This window comes from Chamaea fasciata, unplaced genomic scaffold (assembly GCF_029207755.1).
Source record: "Chamaea fasciata isolate MVZ Bird 193981 ecotype frontalis unplaced genomic scaffold, bChaFas1.0.hap1 SCAF_2, whole genome shotgun sequence".
Taxonomy (NCBI): Eukaryota; Metazoa; Chordata; class Aves; order Passeriformes; family Sylviidae; genus Chamaea; species Chamaea fasciata.
Window position 1 is genome coordinate 86,538,576 of NW_027094087.1, and position 21,831 is coordinate 86,560,406.

At 38.7% G+C, this 21,831-nt stretch overlaps 1 protein-coding gene across 3 annotated transcripts; it reads left to right on the top strand.

Moving 5' to 3' along the window:
* Positions 1–4,649: 4,649 nt before the first annotated feature.
* Positions 4,650–20,269, top strand: LOC136285445 (interleukin-1 receptor type 1-like). Of its 3 annotated transcripts, XM_066176619.1 has the most exons (13): positions 4,650–4,795; positions 5,206–5,437; positions 6,026–6,213; positions 8,298–8,367; positions 10,711–10,954; positions 11,257–11,443; positions 12,220–12,382; positions 12,698–12,763; positions 13,315–13,435; positions 14,992–15,140; positions 15,410–15,553; positions 16,946–17,107; positions 17,583–20,269. In XM_066176619.1, exons 3-13 carry the CDS (start codon positions 6,166–6,168, stop codon positions 17,972–17,974), a joined length of 1,746 nt encoding a protein of 581 aa, XP_066032716.1. In that variant the 5' UTR covers positions 4,650–4,795; positions 5,206–5,437; positions 6,026–6,165; the 3' UTR covers positions 17,975–20,269. The 3 variants fall into 3 exon arrangements, with proteins under 3 accessions (XP_066032716.1, XP_066032718.1, XP_066032717.1); XM_066176621.1 differs by lacking the exon at positions 8,298–8,367; XM_066176620.1 differs by lacking the exons at positions 4,650–4,795; positions 5,206–5,437; positions 6,026–6,213; positions 8,298–8,367 and adding an exon at positions 8,932–8,990.
* The last annotated feature ends 1,562 nt before the right edge of the window (positions 20,270–21,831 follow it).

Below are 21,831 nucleotides of genomic sequence, written 5' to 3' on the forward strand. Positions count from 1 at the left end.
AGAGATTTTCGCCTGTTAGCAGCTGCTAACAGGCAAAAATCTCTCAGGCACACAGTATAAATATGCTAGGTTATTTTTTCTGCCCTTCTTCACTTTCTAAATTGCATTTAAAAAGGACACCTTAATTTTTTGTCCATATAAACACACGAATGTAGGTGATAAAGTGATAGTTCTCTTGGCTTTAATGGCTCTAGAAGCGAAGGTGGCTCAGTGCATCTGAAGAGCATCACTGAGCCCCAGTAACTGCCCCACACACCTTGTCTTGATGGACTCCTCCAGCTCTGCAGGGCTTGTAGCAGGCTTCTCAGCACACTGTGCGCCAAATCAGCAGTTAGCTGTGATATGCAAAGTGGAAAAAAAAAGGTTTTTAGAGATGTTTTAATGTGAAAAGGATTGCTACTGTTACCATCAAAATTACTGTCAGCATTCCTGAAGGAGTGTTACAGATCTTGAATTAAGTTATTTGTATTGTCTGTGTTTTAATAATTAATTGTTATTGCTTTTAGAAATTTAATCTTCCTAAATACAAAGGGTTTCTTAGATTGAGAGAAGATCTTGTTCTGATTGTAGGTCCTTAGAGGGCAGTCCTGGGCCACCTACTCTGCTTTCTCTGTTTTGCATTTTCTTGAAAGTTGCAGTGATTGATGCAATACTTTCATTATGTCTTTCTTTCCCGTTTCTCATTTAGCTCAAACTTCTTGTGGTTAGTAAGTTGTAGGACTTCTTGCACCATCATTTTTAACTGTTACAAGATGGCACTGAACCCTGTCCTCTGCCTGCAGAAAGGGGCTGTTCTTGTGTAATTGCACACATAAAGTGCAGTATGCAATCCTAGGGCTGCTAAGAATATTTTAACAAAGTAATTGTGAAGACTTGCAGGAGACAATCTCATGGAGATTTTTTTTTTTTTGTAATTTCCATGTAATCTTTTTACCATCTAAACTGTAAGCCCAAATGTTGCCTTCCAGTTTTTAGTGGATTTCATCTCAGACCTCCTAGGTACAATTTTATGACAGTGTCACATGTATTTGATTATAAATGCATTTTTTCCCCTTGTCTGTGACCAAAAAATTGGCTGTAGATACCTATGCAATGTGTATATATAGGATCTAGAAGGCCTGAGCTTGGGAAACACAGGATAGGAAGGGGCTGCCTCTGCCCTTTGGCTAGCTCATTCCTATCTCAGGTATCCAGTTTTGTGGTTCTCTCTGTGAGTTACCATGCTTTTTCCTAACAAAGGAGTTGTTCATTGGTATATATTGGATGTATTGTTTATAGGCAGAAGTTGTAATCTGTCTTCAGTGTAACCTAGACAAGCCAAATTAACTTAAAACTTTCCTGAAATGTGTTTTATTTCCCCTAGTACACCCATAGTTCAGTGAAGTCTCCTGGAATTTGTGAACATATTAACAGGAAAGAGCACAACATTTCATCTGAAGGTGGGCCAGTACCCTGAAGAGTGTTGTCAGGCATGTGTGGGCATGCAGAAGTTACTGATCCGTATGAGAACTAATGCAAGTGGGTGCAGGCCTGAGCTGTGTTGGATGTACCCGGTGCTGCAGGTACAAGTGGAGCCAGCTCACCTGCATGGGGAAGCTTTAGGCAGCTCACACTTGGCACCTGGCAATGGTTTCACCTGATGTCTTGGCTCCACTTGAAATGAAACAGCCTGTTTTCATGCACTATCCTTTTTTCATGACAGTAAAGATGATGAATAGAGTTTTCTACTTCTCAGGACACCCTAAAGGCTTCAGTGCTGGCAAACAGATAGGATGTGCGTGATATGCCATGTGCTGATAGGAGGTCTGGCAGAGGCTGCACAGCTTTGGGTTCCCAATATTGGAAGAGACGTAAGATTATCTAAGCTATCTACTTTTACCTTCTCAGATTATCTCAAATAACCCCAATTATAATCAATATCCCATGGGTTCTGAGGACCTTTCTCACTGGACTCTATAATGAATACTTGCATCAGTGCATTGCAGCTGCCTTTGGTACTTCTCCAGCTCTACTGGAAACAGTTCACCTGATTTAAGGCAGCATTTTCTTTTTTTTTTTTTTTTTAGTTAAAATATATAATATACTGGTGAATCACAGGAATCTTGACCACAATTCTCCTTAGTCTGTGATTCTGCATGGCAAATGGTTATTTTTGTGTTTAAAATGAAAGAAAATAAAATAGTGGTGTAATTTCTAAGTGCAGGAGGAGTAAATGGGTAAAAATTTGTATGAGCCAAGCTGCAGGGTCACGTACTTATTTTCTAACTATTGTGCCATTAGTAAATTACATAGGAAAACTTCCACTTTTTGCACTGCTAGAACTAATGAAAATGTTTATATGAAGGCCACAGCTAATCCCCTGGCAAGTTTCATCCATCGCAGTAATTACTGCCACACCTTTGGCTTCTCCCTTTTCAAGCATCTGCTGCCATCTTTTTCTAGGTGGCTTCCCAGTCAGTCAGCCCTGCAACTCTGGCTTTGCAATGGAGTCCAACTTTCTCTGCTCACCATGACAACTGGTTACCATAATGAAGGCAATAAGGATATTGAAACAAAACAGCAGACTAACATGATGCAACCAAACGCTACAACATTACTGTCGTATTTTAAATTTCCAATTTTCATGCCCCAGCTTAGCCTCTCTAAATCAAAACTTTTCCATGCCCTGCAGATTGTTATTGAATGTTTCTTCTGCAATAGATTTTTCTGTTCTCAAGTCATGTATTACATACATGTTTTATGCAGCTTTAACTGTATCTAGATAATTACCTGCAATTACATTTCTTGATATTTTTATTCTTGTAGCTTTAAAAGATTTGTATGTACAATGATAATATTTTCATCAAAGTTACCTTTGTGCAACAAAGCTTAAAGTAGAAATGGTATAAAAAAATTACATCAAGTGCTTTAAACCCCTGTTAAGTTTTGATTTGCCCTGCTCAGTTTCAGATGAGAAAGATATATGATGAATACATATGGCAGCCAAACCCAAAAGATATGATGGTTGCTATAAACAACAGTTTTGCCCTAAATATACTTGTGGTTGTCTTAGAGACATGGTATGATTATAGTCTCTTCTTATGTAGATGGGATGATTTACCAGATGAGGAAAAACATGAGATTACCGTATTCTGTAATTGCCTTAAAAAAACCCCTAACAACTAAGTCTACTTGTCATTGGCACTTGTCCTAAAAAAATCAGGGCAAATATTGCCCTGATTTTTGCAGTTCAAGTCAGTTGGTGTGGAGGACCTGGTGACCACACAAGGTGTGTTTGAAAAGACATAATTTCAGACTAACTGCTGTCAGGCACTGTTGATAGGTTGCTCAGATAGTTGGAGTTTATCTTCAAGTTTTGTCTCATCAGTGCTTCTAGAGCAATAAGAATGAATCAGATTCCAGACATAGATGATTTTTGGTAGTGCCAAATAGTACAGAGGCTAAAAATCTTGCATAATCTTGCATTGTGTGACCTAATACAAGGAGTTAATGAGAAACATTTCCAAAATCAAATATGGATAGAAGTGGTGACCAAAGCGAGACGACTACAAAAATCCTGCTGTGTTTGCCAAGTCAGGAATGAATTTATTTTCTGTTTACCTCCCAATAGCTTTGGGTCTGGAAGTGTTGCAATGTGCCTCCAGCTAGCACTACATACCTTGTATTGATGCAAGACAGTTTGGGCAGGCACAGCAGGGCATAATCTGTAATCTTAATTTATCTGCAGCTAGTGGGCAGGAGGTTTGAACATGTTTCCATGTGGTAAATATAATAATACAAGAACATGCAATAAAAAATGTACCACAAGCAGGATGAAAAGGGGTGGAAGGGCCAGGACGTGTCAGGATTATTCTCCACAGTTTTTGCAGAATACTTATAATTTGCTTAGCAAATGTTATGATGCGTTTTTAACAATAATGAGAACATCTACCTTGACAGTTCTGTAGTCCATGGTTGCTGACTGCTTTGTGAGTAACATAAAAGAGCTTTCCTCTGCCTTAATATCTAGTTTAGTAGTTAGTCAACAAGTAAGTGGCAGTGCAGCCTTAAATTAGCCCACATTCGATTCGGTGTTTTAAAAAAATACTTTGAGGAACTTCAGCTTTGAAAAACTTTGGCTCTAGCAGTGGTGTGAAACAGAGAACTAAGAATCACCAGAACCTAGAGAACATACTGTTCCCAGAACAGCCACAAGTTAGTTAAGTAATCTCTGTAAAATATCAGGACTACTTGGTAGCTGTTAAATTTGTAGATAAAAACTTAGGGACTAAATGACACTAACCTGAATGTTCAAGCTTCCAAACATCTCAGTGACAGTCTGAGCAAGTCAGACCACGCAGCCAAAACAGCCTACTGAATAAGCAAATTAATAGTTGATGTCCCCGAGATGCTCCTGCCAACAGCCTACACGGAGTCTTGAAGGGCTCTTTCTCTTCCAGGGACACGGTCTCTTCAAGGGAGGTTTGCAGCTGTTCGTACCCTGTAGACAAACAAACAAACAAAAGTTAGTCACCTCAGATCTCGCAATCTTCACTCGGAGGATTTCCTGGGGCGGAGGCTGAGCCTGCAGCAGCGAGGGTGGTTGCTCAAACTCTTTGTTTTTCGCAGCTTGGGTTTAACCAGCACCGCTTACCTGCGCCGGGGAGGAAATGGGACGGGGGTGGCCCGGCCCCGTCACCGTCCTGGGGACGCCCAGGTTTGCCGGCGGGGGAAGGTGAGGCGTTCCCGGGGAGGAGCCGCCCGTGCCGGGGCTCTCCGGGAGGCGGTAGCGGGGCTCCCCCGCCCCGAGGAGCAGGTAGGGGATTCCCCGGGCCCTGGCCCGGCACCAGCGAGCCCTCGGCGTGACGGGCGCTCAGGGTCTGGCCGACCCCGGAGAGCCGGGGGGAGCCGGGGCGGCAGGGAGCGGGGGCCGGGCAGGTGCGGCCGCGAGCGCTGCTCTCCCTGGCTCCTGGAACAGGGCGGACAGCCTCAGCCGGGCCGGGATAACCCGAGCAGGAGATCCCTAGAGCTGCCGCGCAGATGGTCGCGCTTTGCTCCGACGCCTCTCTTTTGGGGCTGGGAGGTGGCTCGGACCGAGGTAGTGTCTGCTGGGGAAACTGGGGGCTGGGGACAGTTCAGGAGTAGCAGTGAGACCTCCTGTAAAGGGTCAGCCCTGACCGTGGCTCGGTTCCTGACGGAAAGCGAGCGATTGCCTGTTCTTCGCAGCTGCCCCGCAGCACTGAGCCAGGACGGTCCCCCTGCACCGCCCAGGAGCCACAGCCCCTTCCGAGGGAGCGCTTCTAGGGAGACGTCGCAATTTAAATAACGAGTATTGGAAAATGATTTCCTGCCGTACCCGCTGAGGGATGCCAGCGTTTCAGCGAAACACGATATACGGCAGTCGCAGTGCTGTCTCTGCATCCTGACGGGGCTAACTCAGCTCTTCCACATTGACTAGGTATGTCCAGTGAAGGAATATATGTGTTTGCTGTCATTTTTTTCGTGATCAAAAATGAGACACTTGATTAATCTCTCTAAAAGAGGCATGGTGTACCTTGCAGTTAAAAGCACTTAAGATATACATATATATATATATATATATGCATTTTTAATGATTTAAAATATTCCTAGGCTTATATATCAGAAATAGCGTGATACTCTGACTTTCTGTTGGTTCTCTCTGTTCTGAGGACTGTGGCACTTTTGAATCAGTTTGTGCTTTTGAGTAAGATATTCAAATAAATCTGCCACAAGTTTGCCAAAATCAGTGAAATCTGTGATCCTTTGAAGTTCTGAGGAGACTTCTTTTTTTGAGTAGATCAACTTTGAAAGAACTAAAAAGCAGATGAAAATATGGTTATGCCAATTTAATGAGAAATTTAAATGAAAATTATACCTACATGCCGTCATCAATACTGTAATTGTAATTCAGGTGTGTATAATTGAGACCTCTTTCAGACAGTTGTTGGGGTTTTTTGGGGGGGGGTGGGGGGTTGGTTGTAGTAATTTTTTTTAAACTGCAATTGATAAGAATATTTCCTTTCAGGGTGAAACTTCGTGGACATGGCTTTGCATACCTGAAATTTTTTTCCCCTTTGGAAAATCTGGGCAAAGATAACTAGAGCTGAAGTCTGTTGTGAATGAAAAAGCTCCACAGGTCGATTGAGTGCTCAAGATGTGGACAGAATGGCTGGGAAAAGGGAGAAATTTAACTGTGTATCATGGCAGAATGTGGTAGGAAAAAACATTTGCAATTGGTTCTGCAGTCATATGTATGTTATTTTCATCCTTGTTTATGTGAATGCATACGCAGAGAAGAGCCTAATTTTGCTATCGTATCTACCTTCCATAGAAATTTTTCATTGTGAAAATTGAGAGATGAGGGAGTTTCCTCGAAGTAGTGTGTATGGTTTTACACGAGGCTGTATATATGTTTGCAAGTCTTCTGTGTTGACAAAATGCCAAATTATAAATTTAAATAGGTAGAAAGAACATTGAAATTATTGAAAAACAGGATCCTGGAGGACTTTCTCTCAGGATGTGGTAAAATACTACTTCTGCATCTGCTCAATCTACTGGTGGAGCAAAAACTTATTGAGAGAGCTCCTGTGAGACAGAACACTAGAGCAAGGTAATGTTGTAAGAGAACAGAGTTTGTGAAAAAGCAGTGATTCAGAGAAGTCATAAAGAAAATACCTTCTCATAAGTGGAGTCTGTTCAATCCTATTTTAGCTTTAAATTATATCTGTTACAACATTTTCCTCTTTTTTAGAATTGAAAATTTTACATTTTTAAGAGTTACTGTGCATCATGATTAATGGAAAAAGTTGTAGCTTTTGTACAAACACATACAACTTCCCTCCTGAGATTTTAATGTTTTGTGTATTTTTATGGTCAGGATTCTTTCAGGGACTCATCCCATCTTAGAGCTAGGCAAAAAAAGACCTGCCTGGTAATTTGAGTGGAAATTTGCAAGGAGGGAGGAGGAAAGAGAAGGGGAAGAAGGGAAGCAGGCACTGCAAGAAGCCGTGTGGATGACTCAATACATGGCACACTTCTGAGTCAGTCTGGTGAAGTAAGACACAGTAGCCGGAAGAGTCATCTCCGACTTTTGTAGAAAATGGTGATCAGCTCAATGTTTGTCACGACAGAATGGGGTTCTCCTGCCCATACTTCAGCTGCAATTGTTGCATTTGTCCTCTCAGTGTGCTGTAAAACACGGTGGTAGGCTGAATAGAAAAAAACCCAAAGGGTAAAGCAGGTCAAGTTGAGGAACAGCTTGCCAGAGGCATGCAACTAAGAGGTCCTTCTCCAAACATGTTAGGGATCAGAGAACCACTAAAGAGTCCTGACAATCATTCTCAAATATTTAAATAAGCGTGTAAAAGATAAATGCCTGGATTTTAGGTGAAGAAACATCACTACTAGAGTCCCAAAACAACTCTTCTGCTCGGCATGTATTTTGATGATCTAGACAGAGGGAATCTGCTTCAGTGGCAGAATTTGTGAACAATACAAAGCTATTCAGGCTAGAACATGGAGGTGTAAATTGCAAAGAACGGCACAAAGATGTCACAATAGTAAATGACTGGGTAATAATAGCAGAAGAAAATTATTGCAGAGAAATATAAAGAAAATTTGAAATGAAAACATATGGCCAAAATCCTAACATCGTGTGCTCAACATCATGTTGCCTGATTCTTAGCACCCAATGATGAGATCTTGAAATTTTATTACACAGGCCCATGGAAATATCAGATCAATACTCAGTAGTACTCAAAGAACAAAGACATAGTTAGAAATCATTAGGGAAAAAAATCCAGAAAAAAAAATTGTCTTTGTTCATAAATCCATAGTGCACTTATGTTTTGAAGACTGTATGCAAGTGCTGTCCTGTCCTCCCTGTCTCAGACAGGTTATAGCATAACTGGGTGCAGTACAGAAGTGGGTGGCAAAAGAAGTCAGAATGATGAAATCAGATTCCATCTAAGGGAAAGTTAGAGAATCTGCAAATGAAGCTTAGGAAAGCAAGAAGTGGGAAGGAGTGTGCTAGAGATGTAAAAAAATCAAGTGCTTGACAAGCTGAAGCAGAAGATGTTCACTCATTTTGTTTTTTCTTCTAGTATAATAATTAGGAGCTGTCAGGTAAAACAAGCAGGTAACAGGCTCAAAACAAGTCAAAGACAATTCCTGTACTTCATGCGTCCTCTTTAAACAGTGTAATTGCTGTATTAATTGTGTAATGCAAATGTTTAATTTAAATTAAGGAAGTTCATATTGGAAAGCACTAATTGAAAGTTTTTTTTCCATTTTGGCAGGGAAACATGATAGCAAAAACACTGTTCTCATGTAACATTGCAACAGCATTTCTGTCTTTAATTATTTCAAGTAAGTCTATTGGTGGCTATGGAAAGTTTTGTTCTGTACTTTTTATGGAACTTCTTTTTCACACTAGTAACACTGACTTTCTGTGAAAGATGACATTAATAGTGAAATTCACATGCATGCCAATGAATTCTCTTAAATAGTCCCAAGAGCAGGAACCTATAAAACATAATATGTGGTATTTTATGTTCTAACTTGTAACAGAATCATTTAGGTTGGAAAGGAGCTCTTGACATCTAACCTTACAGGGTCAAGATTTTGAAAATCTCTGCAAATGGAAACTCTACAACATCTTTGGACATCTTGTTCCACTGTTTCATTACCCTTGCAATAAAAAAAAAAAGTATTTTTTTTGTGTTCAGATAGAATATTTTATGTTTTAATTTGTGGTCATTGCCTCTTATCCTGTCAGTGGACAATGCTGGTAAAAGTCCATCTCTTTGTCCTTTCCTTTCCCTCAGGTATTTACACACATTGATAAGATCCACTCACACACTCCTCAGACCTTCTCTTCTCTAGGCCAAGCAGTTCCTGCTCTTTCATCTTCTACTCAAGTGAGAGGTGCTCCACTCCCTTAATCATGTTTGTGTTTATGTGCTGGACTCTTTCCAGTAAATTCAAATCTGGTATGTCCTAATGCATCCCAGGACACTGTCAGCCTTCTTTTGCCATGAGGGAGCATTGGTGGCTCGTGATCAGTTTGTGGTCTACCAGGACCCCAATTCTCTGCAGATTCTGCTTTCTCTGCAGTTCTTTGCAGATCTGCTTTCCAGATCAGTGGTCTTTAGTATGTGCTGGTGTCTCTTAGACTGTTTCAGAACATTAGCATTAAGTGGCAGAAAAAGGTTATCAGTTCCTGTGACCACCGCATTTCCTAATCATCACAGTTATTATGGGGCATTCAACACAGATACCTGAGTAATTCAATGTATGATGTGAGCATTGACTAATAGCCACTTAAGAAAATGCTGCTTTGATATCTCTGGATGCTCTCTGGAATCATTAACTCTGTCATTAGTGGTGAGCAGAAAGCCAGAATTTTTGGAAAGCAGCAGAGCAGAAAACAGAAAGCCTCATTGTGCTACTCTTTAATCCCACTGTGAATGTGTGCCAGTTGAACTCTGCAGTTCTGGTCATTCCGTCTCAGAAAAATGGTATCAGAAGAGGTCCAGAGATCAGTGACAATGTTGTCTGATATGGGATGGCTTCCCTGTGAGAAGTCTAAATGAAGGAGGACTCTGAGGTAAAGAGACAGAAGCAAGATGGGATGAAGGTCTATAAAAATGTAAATACCATAGAATAGGCAGATGAGAGGAAGTTTATAATTTCTCATAAAAAGAAATGCATGGTACTCAGAGAATTTATAAAAAATAGTGAATGTTTTTTCATGCAGAATGTAAGAGGAAAGAAAGGGACTGAAGACAGAGTAGTATTGTATTTGTTGCATCCTCCCTTTTGCATATTTGGCACTGATTGTTATCAGAGGCAGGATTTTGGGCTAAACAGACACTTGCATGACTCTGTGGCAATTCTTTTCAAATAAAAAAGCAAGGAAGTTTCAGTAAATATATTACTGATTTGGGAATGTGACTATGGTATCCAGAGTTGGTGCTTTTTTTGTCATATTGCAATAACAAAAAAAAAACCCAAACCAAAACAAAAGAAAAAACCCAAACCAAACCAAAACAACAACAACAAAACCCAAAACCAAACCAAACTCTTGGTGTTGCTCTTTTCCTGCACGAGTCTGTGTCAGAAGTAATGAAAATGAGTAAATTCTCATTGGTGATTGTAATGATTACTCTCTTCATAAAATGAAGGCTGAGTTGAAATTCCCATAGCAAACTTAGTATTTGAACAACACCATCCTTAACTTCAGTGTCCTCTTAGGACATTTAGGTATCAAAAGCATAGTCTGTCTTGAAGGATTACTTTGACTACAGTTAAGAGAAGTTAAAAATAAAGACATTAAATGTGAAATTTGTGAACATGTATGTATTTGTGTACATGCCCATGAAACAGACTGGAGAAACACAAGTACTTCAGTAATTTGCATCTGAAAGAAAGCATACAAATGACAAGTGACTGCAAACAAAGACATTCTACTGAGTGTAAAAGTTGCATTCAAAAAACAGCATTTTATTTTAGTGGCATAACTATATTTGTAAGCTTCTGACTAGTACTCTCAACTGTAAAGATAAGGGATTAAAATTGTATTTTTAGTAGTTTGACTTGAGAATGGAGGTGAAAACTCCAATAAACTTTGTAAATATAATCAGGAAATGAGTTCAGTATATTCTTGTAGAGTGTTTGAATTTTTCTTTAATGTTTATCTCTTTCCTTTAGAGAAATGTGAAGCCTATGATGTGATGTTGGGGCAAAATCTTGTGCCTAATGGGCAGCCTCTTGCTATTAAATGTTCCCTGGAAAAGGACTGGAAAAGTGGAGAGTACAACTTAACATGGTATAAAGTTGGTAACCAGACAGCTGTGCCTAGAGACAAACTATCTAGAGTTCATCAGCAGAAGAATTTGATTTGGTTTCTTCCTGCAATGTTAGAAGATTCTGGAGATTATGAATGTGTCACAAGGTGAAAGTTTTTTAAAAAATCTATTTTTACAGAAATGCAAAGTGAGTACCTTTTAGAAAGCAAGTAAATTTTTGAGGGTAAGAGAAATACTAATAAAGAAGTGGAAATGCAGCTACAAAAACTAACTTTAGTTTGGGGAAATTAAGTCTAGTTTAGGGTTTTTTTCCTTGTAGGCAAAAGTAAATCTATTGAAGAAACTGTAAACATTTTTCCTTTTCTTACTTCTCCAAAAAGAATGCCATACATTTTTGACCTGCAAAATATGCTAAATAGTTAATTTATTTGTATTGTATAAATTGCAGGAATTTGACAAGCTGCAAGAAAAAGTCTACAAAAATAACAGTGTTTGAGAGGATTGATGGTTTGTGCTTAAATGAAAACTTTGCTGTAGTGGAGAGGATATCCACATCATCTTCTGCAAAGGTCGTGTGTCCCCACTTGGATTATTTCAGGAAAGAGAAGAATATTCAGCCTGTTCGTTGGTATAAGGTGAGAACATAGTGGTTTTTTTCTGTCTTATAGCTGTCCATTATTTATAATAAAAATAAGTGATCTTTTAGAATTGGAGCAGAAGAACTAAAGATTTACTGTAAATTGGAGAAAAATGTTTTTAAAACGAATTGGAAGAGGATTAAGACTTTTTGTCTTTTTAAGGTGTTCTCGATTTTCAGGGCAGAATTTCATCTGAGGTGCAGGAGTGATGCTGACCCACGTACCCACCAGGTGGCATCTGTTCACCTGCCAGGGAAACACGGCCTTGTGTGGAAACAGATTTACTAAGGCTTATCCATTACCTGCTCAAAACTGTTCTATTCCATTATTCTATTTCATGTTGTTCACACTCTCCTAAAGGCTCTTTCTGTTACAAGAATGTAGTGCCTTCTGCCAGATTCTTGCCTCAGGCTCATGTAGTCCCTATGGTACCAGTAGTATTGAGCTCCTTAAAAAATCAAGTATAATTATTGGGTGATGCTTCTCTGATGAATATTTTTGCAAATACTGACAACCCACATTTAACTTCCCTATTTCTCTGATATTGAAAGTTGTTTTCCAAAGGGGATGAACTGGGATATCTTTAAATTAAAATCTCAGCTGAAGTGAAGTGTGCATTTCTCTATATTCCGCTGGCCTCACTCTTCCTCAGCCTCTGTGAGGTGTCCATCCTTATGCCGTGGTCCATTAAAACTTACGATTGTATGAAAGAGAGACCAAACCATGGAAATATACAGAGATAGGAATTAATAGAGTTTTTTATACACTTTCAGGACTGCCAGCTTCTGGAAGGAAAAAGGTTTGCCCTTTCAAACAGTGACCTTATAATTTTCAATGTGACTGAACATGATCGAGGAAACTATACATGTGAAACAACATATACCTACAATGGGAAACAATATAACATTTCACGAGATGTCAGTCTGATTGTAGGAGGTAAGTAAATAATTTCACTCTGTTTGTGTTCATAATAACTCCAAATTTTTGTTGCAAATTTCTAATGACTAAAGTAGGAAGACCAAATTTGTGGATGGTCATGCTTAGGACTACTGGGTTTTTTAAATGTGCAGTAAATGACTACCTGAGATATGGTACTTTCAGTGTTGAGTGATATTTTGGTATAAAATGGCTGACAACCTTGTCTTTAGTATGAGGGTTGTTTTTAGGTTGCAAAATTGCATTATTATACAGCATAAAACAGACTGCAACTGCCCCCGGTTTTCTGAAAAGCATTTTTTTTCTTTTGCTTAGTGACCCCACCAAGCAAGCCTCCAGAAATCACTTACCCAAGAAACAACTCAATTGAAGTGGAACTAGGTAAGTAGTTTTCTCTAGAGAAAATAGGAATCTGTATCCTAGTTAAAATGTATTCTCAAGGAGTGTCCTGTGCTTCCTTGTTTTTATTTTTTGGAAGAAACTAGTTCAGTGACCAGATCAGTTCCTCTCTATTGATCTCCCAAAGGAGGAATGAGGGGTGAGAGGGAAAGAAAAGAGGCATGTTGCTTACAAAGTCCTAAAGAACTTTCTCAGATGCAAGGAAAATTGTAGGAACGCAAGTGATTATCTGTCGCACCTTTTGCTTTCCATCACTCTGGAAGTGATTCTAAGAACAGGTTCATCTCGAATCTGCAGGCAACATGATGCCCCAAGGGGAGCATATTCTTCCTGGATTCAGCTTCTTCTGTCCTACCATTCTCTTTCTGGACCTGCAGATCGCTGAGAGTATAGACCCTGTGTTAGAGTAACTTTTCTGAAAGGGTTTAACAACATCCTTAGCTGGTGTGCGTGTGTGAATCTGTGAACAGGATTGTGCAGACTTTAATTAGGTTATGGAAATTAACTCTTTACTTTGTAACACAATTTTATAGGCTCACAGGTTACTGTGGATTGCAATACAACAGGTGCTGATGGGCTTGAGGTGTACTGGACAGTCAGCTATACGTATAATGATGTATTTTCTATGAGCAGAATTTTTACAAGTTCCTATGAGTAAGTATATTTTCAGAATAGAAAATTCTGTGTTGGCAACAAAAGTGGAACTTTCTCCCTTTGATATGAAAATATTTAGCAACATTTCCCCCTTGCTTTAAATAGCATTCTTCTTAAAAACTCTAATGCTTGCCTTCTCCAACTGACTTCCTTCTTTGAAATAGAAACTTTAAACATAGTAGGCACATGGGCTTCACATGTGATTGTGTGTTTCTTGCTCACTGTAAAAATCAGTCTGAATTTCCAATGTTTGGAAAGTGTGTTTTGTTACAGTCCCATAATTTAATACAGTTTCTTTTGAGCAAGCTCTGGCCTGGCAGAGACCTCTTTTGGTCGGATCAGGCATGTTCAGGTGCATGGTTCTTCAGACTGTCTCTTTCTTCTCTGTTTCACATCTGCTTCTCTGAAATGTTGCAAGAGGGCAAATCAGTGCTATGCAGGAAAAATTGAGATCTCTAGGTTTAAGAGCATTAAGTTAGAGAAATTTAACTGAGATCAACTGAAGAGCTAATGGAAGACTTTATTGAAGGCATTTGCACTGAATAGGTGTTAGAAGAGAAAAGGGAGACAGATGTCCAGTGATGAACTGGGTTTTGGGAGGACTTGGACTGAGTAAAGCATGTGAAGGGCAAGTGGAAGATAAGGTGACGGTAAAAAGCAGGTTAAATGGAATTAGAAGAAGAGAAATTATACCTGACTGGAAAAGCCAACTGAAATTGGAGTAAGAGGCAATCTGAAATTTTCTTACACATTACAGGTTTTGAACTAAAAATTTTAGTTATTTTTGTCAGCCCTTATGCTGGCGCTGTGAATGAAAAAAGCGATAATTTCTGTAAATTCTGGAGCACTATCTAGGACCAAAAAAACAGTGAAGAAAAGAGAATGATATCTGAAAAGTAAGAATATAGTTGCAAGAAATAAGTTTTCGTCATAAAACAAAGGGAGAAATGAAATGCTGACTTATTTGGGTGCTCATCAAAAGAAAATACCATGCAAAAGAAATATATTATACTGTCAAAAAGAATTGTAGTGCCATGAAAAATTCAGCCGTAATGCAGCAACACATGGTCACTGAATTGATATTGCAAAAGCAGTGTTAATTTTTGTACTTCCTAGCACTTATTTGGTCATCTTTGATCACTTGCATGATCAAAATCATGTTGGTTCATTCATTCCCTGAATGTCATATCCTGTTGTGAAATATCTCTGTCCATCTATTCTCACAGGGATTGGAAAGCACATAACAAGTTTATTTAGGTTTGTAAGTTATTATTGAATTTCCAACTATAGAAACCTTACATTCCTTTGGGGGAACACAGGTGCAGATAAGATAACCTCTTGATGTCTTGATGCTTTCCAATGCATATGCTAAATGTCATTACGAGGAGAGGTCTGACTGTTTGGGTTTCTTTCATATTATGTGATTGTTCATCTGTTGTGAAGTGTGGTTGACATTTGCAGAAGGAAATAACCACTGTTGTGCTGCAGTTGTTAGAGGTGAAGCCATCCTTGAAAAGGCTGTGGTTTTATGGTTCTATTTGTCACTTCTTGGACAGGGGAGAAACTTCTCACGATGGGCGCCCAGTGCATTCTGTGAAGCTAATAATTTCAGAAGTGAGCAGTGAAGATTATGAACAGCCTTTTGTCTGTCAAGCTTCAAATGCCTTTGGGCAAGTTGCATCCTATATTATATTAAAACACAGAGGTAAGAAATACTATTATTTTTGAGGCCTGTGTTTATCTATACTTCCCCAGAAGGTGTTTTGATACCAAATTTTCGTGTATCACGTTGAAAGAAAACAGATGTATTACAGTCTGCATAGGGAAGAAATCCCTATAGCATTGTATTTATCATTATTTAAGAAACAAGGTAAATAGGAATGAAAAATATAGTACTCAAATTTGTATTAAATGTATGTGTAAGATGAGATTTGGACAAATACAACATAAAAAAAATCTTCTATTTTTATGCAGTTCTTGACATACGAAGATGGCTGACTGGAGGGCTTGTCTCTTTGTTAATTTTAACATTTATTACTTTAATAATCTACAAGATTTTCAAGGTTGATTTGGTGCTGTGGTACCGTAATTCTGTCTGTGCCCTTACAAGTAAGGAAGGTATGTGAGTGTGACCAGGTATGTAAGTGTAATTGGCCTGTTGATTTTTTCACTTGCCATTACTTCTGAGAAATAGTAGGATTATTTAGTGTAATGTACGTAGAACTTCCATAAGGAATTTTCAGATATGCACAAAGACATTTTGTGCAGGATTTTTTCAGTCGTATGCATAAAATATATAATTATGCTTGAAGTAATAGAAAGTGTGTAATATTGAAGGCAATCTTAATGAGATAGGTCAAAAGAACTATAGGTTATTTCAAAATCAGCATGTTGTTTTTTGCTTTCCTGTAGTTTCTTTACATCTAGGTTTATGGTCACTCTGATGATGAACAATAGGTGTCAGCAGAGCTACATCCTGTAAAATGGATGTTTAAAGACGTGCATTAAATATTTATTTTGAAAATCAGACTCATTTGTAAGAGATTAATTTTGTTGGGTTTTTTTCGTTTTCCATTTTCTCTCTGTTACCCTTGCTTTCCTTCTAAATCCTGTCAGTTATGTTGTTGACACATCAAAGGGAAAATTTGCTCCTAGTTCTGTGTTCTGGGATTCTTCTATTGTGTTTTAGTTCAATGCACTGTAGGCAAATATATTGGACAGGTGTGAAAAATTTGAAATAAGCACAACATCATAGATATATTTCATGTCAGTTCTCAGAATTAGACTGTCTGAAGTTCCCCATGGCTTGAAAGGGAATGGATTACGTACAGTAAGATAGTTAATGTTAACTCATGGCTGTTCTAAATGTTTTCATGGAAACATAAAAGTACTTTCAAATCCTGGTCAAAAATTCAGTTTTACTATAATACTGTAATAGAGTTCTAGTTAAAAGGGGAAAAAATTGAAGTTTTAAACTTGTTGAGTTAGATCTGATTTTGACTTGGTTCTTTCAGTCCTGCTTGCTAGGCAGCCTAGCCTTAACTCTCAAAACCTCAGAAGCCTTCTGGCTTTTTCTTCTACCTGTGAAAAGCCCTCCCAGGATTATTACAAGAAAGAATTGCCGTTCTTCCACCCTCTCTTGTGGTTAGTCAGAAGTGGAGGTAACCGTTATTGAGTTTCTTTCAGGAGAGGTGGTGAAGAAAGTCCTGTGAGAGGGTACTTCCTCAGTGTCCTGGCACTTCTGTGGTTGGGAGCTCCTTCCTGCAGGTCCCAGATCCTGCATCCAACTCATTTGGTGACTCCTCCATCCCCTGGATGGGAAAGGTAGTCAGATTCTGTGGCTGATCTTTATTTTGATTCGTAGAATATTTTACTTCTGTGAGGTGATTCTGTAAGATGGGTGAAATCAGCCCCATATTACTATTTCCAAACAGTCAAAAATGAAACTTTGCAATAAAGAGATTTTTCTGAGTTTTAGTTTTTTAATAGATATGTTTCTGTTTGTCTTAGATGGGAAAATCTATGATGCATATGTCCTGTACACAAATAGCAGTGAAAGCAGAAGTATATGTTGTCTGGAAACATTTGTTCGTAGGATGCTCCCAGGTGTTTTAGAAGAACAGTGTGGATATAACCTTTTCATATTAGGAAGGGATGATTTACCAGGAGAAGGTATGCTTTAATTAGCAGAGTTAACAGGTTGCTTTTTGCCACATTGTTCTCAGGTTATAAGTTTATCTATGCAATTAAAACACACATTTTTGGAAAAGAAAGCTGTATTTATTTAGTTTTAATGGATGATTTGCCCAATGCAAATTTTTTCCTTTATTTTTTCTTTTCTTACTGAAAATTCTGTTCTGATGTTATGAGGGTCTGCGCTTTCTTTGTGATGAGCAAATGAGGACTTAATAGCATTAATAATACTGTTGAGTTTTTTTGAATGATATCTTCTCCCGAGGGCTGAAGAAAAGTGTTTTTATAAGCTTTGTCATGCAATGGGTAATGAATCATGATAGGCTGTGTGAAGATCTTAAAGCAACCACTGCTCTGAGCTAGCCACATGTTTGCAATTTTAAAAATAAATAACTATTTTACACCAGTTGTAAAGTTTCTATGCAGACTCTGATTGTTTATTCATCACTTACAGCTGTGGTCAGCGTTGCTGACGAAACCCTTAAGCAAAGCAGAAGACTGATGATTGTTTTAGGATCAGAAACATCTAGGTGCTGCCTGTTAGAAGACACTTCTGAGCAACAACTGGCTATGTATAATGCTCTCATCCGTGATGGGATTCAAGTGATTCTTATAGAAATGGGTGAAATACAGGACTACACAAGCATGCCAGAATCAATCAGATACATTAAGCAAAAACATGGAGCTATTCAATGGAAAGGGGACTTCTCAGAGAAATCTTGTTCAGCAAACACAAGATTCTGGAAAAATGTGCGCTATCAGATGCCATCCAGGAAAAAGGTGCCTTATTCTGAAGTGCATTTGTTGCCCCTAACTTCAAAGAGTTCTGCAGCAAAGGGAAGTTAAGAAGCGCTTCTTTAAATAATACTAAGAAGGTTATTCTGATGTTTCTTGCATAGTCTTTATACTACAAAGTAGTTATTTTCTTCGAGGAGCAGAAACTGCTCATCCCTTCCATAAAAAAACACCCTAAAAGAAAAAGCTCTGTGCAACTTTATTTCTGTTACAGGTTTTGGGTAGTGACACAGTTTGTTGTGTTAGCCTCCATCAAATATTGTAGGTAAACATGGTGATGGTGATAGGCTATCAAGTCACTGTGGTCCACATAAATGTTGTGTGAAGAAACAGCTGTGAACTCCATTTTTTAAAAGTCAAAACTGCACTTGATAAATTAAAAGTCTATTTCTATCATCAGCGTTTTTGTAGTCGTACTGTTCCAGTTCTTGTTGCCTCTCCATGATTGTCTGATTTCCTTAGTGCTGCAAGAATCTGCTCTGTGCAGGCTTTGTCTGTGAGCAACAGACTTTACTCGTGCTTCTTGAAAGGGTTGGGGAAATACATGACATGGCAGGTATATTTAAAACTCATCACAACACTAAATGTGTTTCTGCTGAACAGTTGGTACCAAATGTGTTCAGCAAATGGAAGGGAATGAAATTCGTAGATTTTTAGACTGTTGAACAATTCTGTGATATCTGGTATATGTTTTCTTTTTAAACTTAGTCTCTTGTAATGTTTAGGAAACTGAAAATAGTTCAAATTTCTTGAGAATGGGAAGCTTTCTAGACTGTGCTGCTACGCTGGAAACCAGATGTTCTCATGATGTGTCTCAGCTGTGCTAACTGCATACACAGAAATTCACTGAGAATGTATCTAAAAACCGTGCTTGGGCTGGGTATCCTGGAGAGTGGAAAGTGGCCAGTTCTGAAACAGGACTAAATTCTAATGGCAAGAAATGGTATCTCATCTCGTTGTGAAAGAAGAAGTTAGGGGCATGTGGCTATATCAAACTGCTTGAGAGTAGCTTGGTATTTCTGGACCCAAATCCACTTTCTGTGTGCATCACTGTGAGAAAGTGACATGCTGCTTCCTTTGCAAGGTGGTCTGAAGCAGCAGGAGTTTCCACTCTCCAGCCTTGAAGAACATCATCTGAATGCAAATAAAAATTTTGCTTGCTTTTAAAAAATTATTTTCTGAAATGATATAGGTTCTAACATCATGTTTATTGCCAGAATAACATCTGCCATTGAATTCCTTTCAGCTGGTTCTTACAGGTATGTATATCTAGAATATATTCTTCATTGGGCTGTATTGATGGGTGAGAAAGCAAAATCTAGGAGTGGAAATACATAATCAAAGGGAAAGATTTCCAGTAGTATTTCATGGTACTTTTTTCTTTGTAAAGGTGTAGTAAACACTCCTTAGCAGCAGTGTCTCATTCTCCTGGATGTGGGGTTCACTGTGTAATTTTCCACAGCCTTCACTGACTAGAGGCTTGTTCTGAGGGGTCACGAGGGAAACTGGGAACAGGATAGATACATCAGATGAGGTACTACTGTCCTAGTAGATGTTGAATCTATGTTCTTTGGAAATGCATAATATTTAGGCTGGAACCTTTAAAAAAATAAATTTAGGGACTTGGAGAATTCAAATAATCATAATTGTCAATTTTTAGTTGCGTTTAGACTTAGCTTGCTCAAAAAAGTATTTAAAATTACTTTCCTTCCTTCCTTTTTAAAATTTGCATTTAAAAACAGACTCTTCTTATTTTCTATGTAGAAGGAGAAAAAAATTAAGGAAAAAAGATGTCAAAACTGTGGTAGATTTTTTTCAGCATACTTATTTCATATGCTTTGGAATTAAAAAAAAAAACCAAACACCCAAACAAACTAATGACTGGGACTTGAAGTACGACATAAAAGTAAATTGATTTGCAATTTGTGCTGGTATTTTTTTTTTTTTTCTTCTGTGAATGTGCTGTTATGATTTCTGGCTCCTTTTTTTCATAATTCTTTTCTGAGGTTTGCTGCAGTATTCAAGATCAGAATTTTCCCATTTGTCCGCTAAATGAGACTCCTGATGACTAAGTGAAGACAGATGATTGTGAGTCAGCATTGATTTACCTGATACTTTCTTTCAAACAACCATGTTTAGTATGATTTTTTTTGTATCCTTATGTAAAAGTGAGATTGAGAGATAGGTTTTGGTTATCATGATTGATTGTTAGCTATCTACTTCATTGTAGCACAACAAGAGATGGCTTATCTTTTTATCAGGGGGCTTAATTTTGAAGCTTAATTTTCTCTCGGTTTTCTCTTCTTGGAAACTGTTTTTTGCAAGTCACATAGGAAAAGACAATTTTTTTTTTGTGGTACAATAAAAGAAGTCCCATAGAGACAGACGTGCTGGTTGGTCTTTATTAAAGAAAAAAATCAAATCCCAACAACTCCACAAATGATTTGTTGGCAAGAGGTTTGCCCCTGAAAACTTGACAGATTCAGAAGGAAGAGTATTTGTTCACCACCTCATAGTAGATATATTCCAGTTTATTGCTTATGCTGACAGAGGGCAAAGTCTAAATGGTATGCAGCGTAAGATACATTGAAAGCATTCTCTGCACAATTTTTAGCTTTTCAACCGTAACCGCATATTTATTCTCTTGGCTTGCTCCTCTCTATTTATTTGGTACTCCAGATTGCACTGTCCTTTCCTTGCCTTATGATTAACTTGTCTGAATTTGCTAATTCCATTTTATCTTTCCATCCACACTGTGACACTGGTGCTTTCTGTGAGACTTCTTTCATGGTTTTCTCATGATCATATCCTGCTTTCTTATGTCTATGGTAAATAGTGCTGAAATGTGGCCTGTTTCGTGTTCTGATGTACACATCTGTTGTGGTTTAACCCCAGCCAGCAGTCAAGCCCCACACAGCCACTCACTTCCCCACCAGTGGGATCGGGGAGAGACTCAGAAGGGTAAAAGACAGAAAACTTGTGGGTTGAAATGAAGACAGTTTAATAGAGAAAGCAAAAGCCACACACACGAGCAAAGAAAACCAAGGAATAAATTAATTGCTTCCCATGGGTAGGCAGGTGTTCAACCATTTTCGGGAGAGCAGGGCCTCATCATGTGCAATGATTACTTGGAAAGACAAACATCATCACTCCAAAAGTTCCCTTATTCTTCCTTCCCCCCCCCCCCCCCCCCCCCCCCCTTTATATACTGAGCCCAATGTCCTCTGATCTAGAATGGTTGGTTTAGGTCACCTGTCCCAGCTGTGTCTCCTCCCAACCTCCCATGCAAAACCAGCACAGCATCTATGACTGTTATTTCATGGATAGAGGTTTATGTGATTGGGAGGAATGTACTCTGATCTCAGAATGAATTGTTAGGACCTGGTAGAGTTAATGCAGTAGCCCCAGAAAGGACAGCCCTGACTGACTTTAGAATGGTGGTGGTGTTTTGTTGGGTTTTTTTTTTTTTAAACCTTTTTTTCCTCTTTAAATTTGCCTCTGTGTTGCATCCTGCAAGGCAGAACAGTGCAAGAGCAATTTTACATTTTCCCTTTGTCTTGGTACCTTGAGTTTCTGCTTGAGAGGTAAGACCATCTTGCCTCTTAATCAGACACTGTGTGGCTCAGTGACTCTACTTCCTTTCATAGCTGCAGTTAGCTTGAAGATGAAGCAGGCAGGATGCAGTTAGTATTTATGACATCTGTGCTAAGAGGAGACTTTCCTAGGAGTACCAAGGAAGTATTAAGTTGTAGAGCTTTGGAATACATGTAAATAAAATCAGTGGTGAGCAGCTTTCCTTCAGGGTATTTCCAGGTGTCATGTTTAGTCAGCGATACTACAACTCATGAACACAGGAGCAATAGCATTTCCTCCTCTCATCCTTACACTTATTATTCTCAAGAGTAAAG

Coding starts and splice junctions, on each gene's coding strand:
- LOC136285445 (XM_066176619.1), top strand. CDS start 6,166: ATGGCTGGGAAAAGGGAGAAATTTAACTGTGTATCATGGCAGAATGTG. Junction 12,383..12,697: donor TGTCAGTCTGATTGTAGGAG/GTAAGTAAATAA, acceptor TCTTTTGCTTAG/TGACCCCACCAAGCAAGCCT. Junction 13,436..14,991: donor ATTTTTACAAGTTCCTATGA/GTAAGTATATTT, acceptor CTTCTTGGACAG/GGGAGAAACTTCTCACGATG.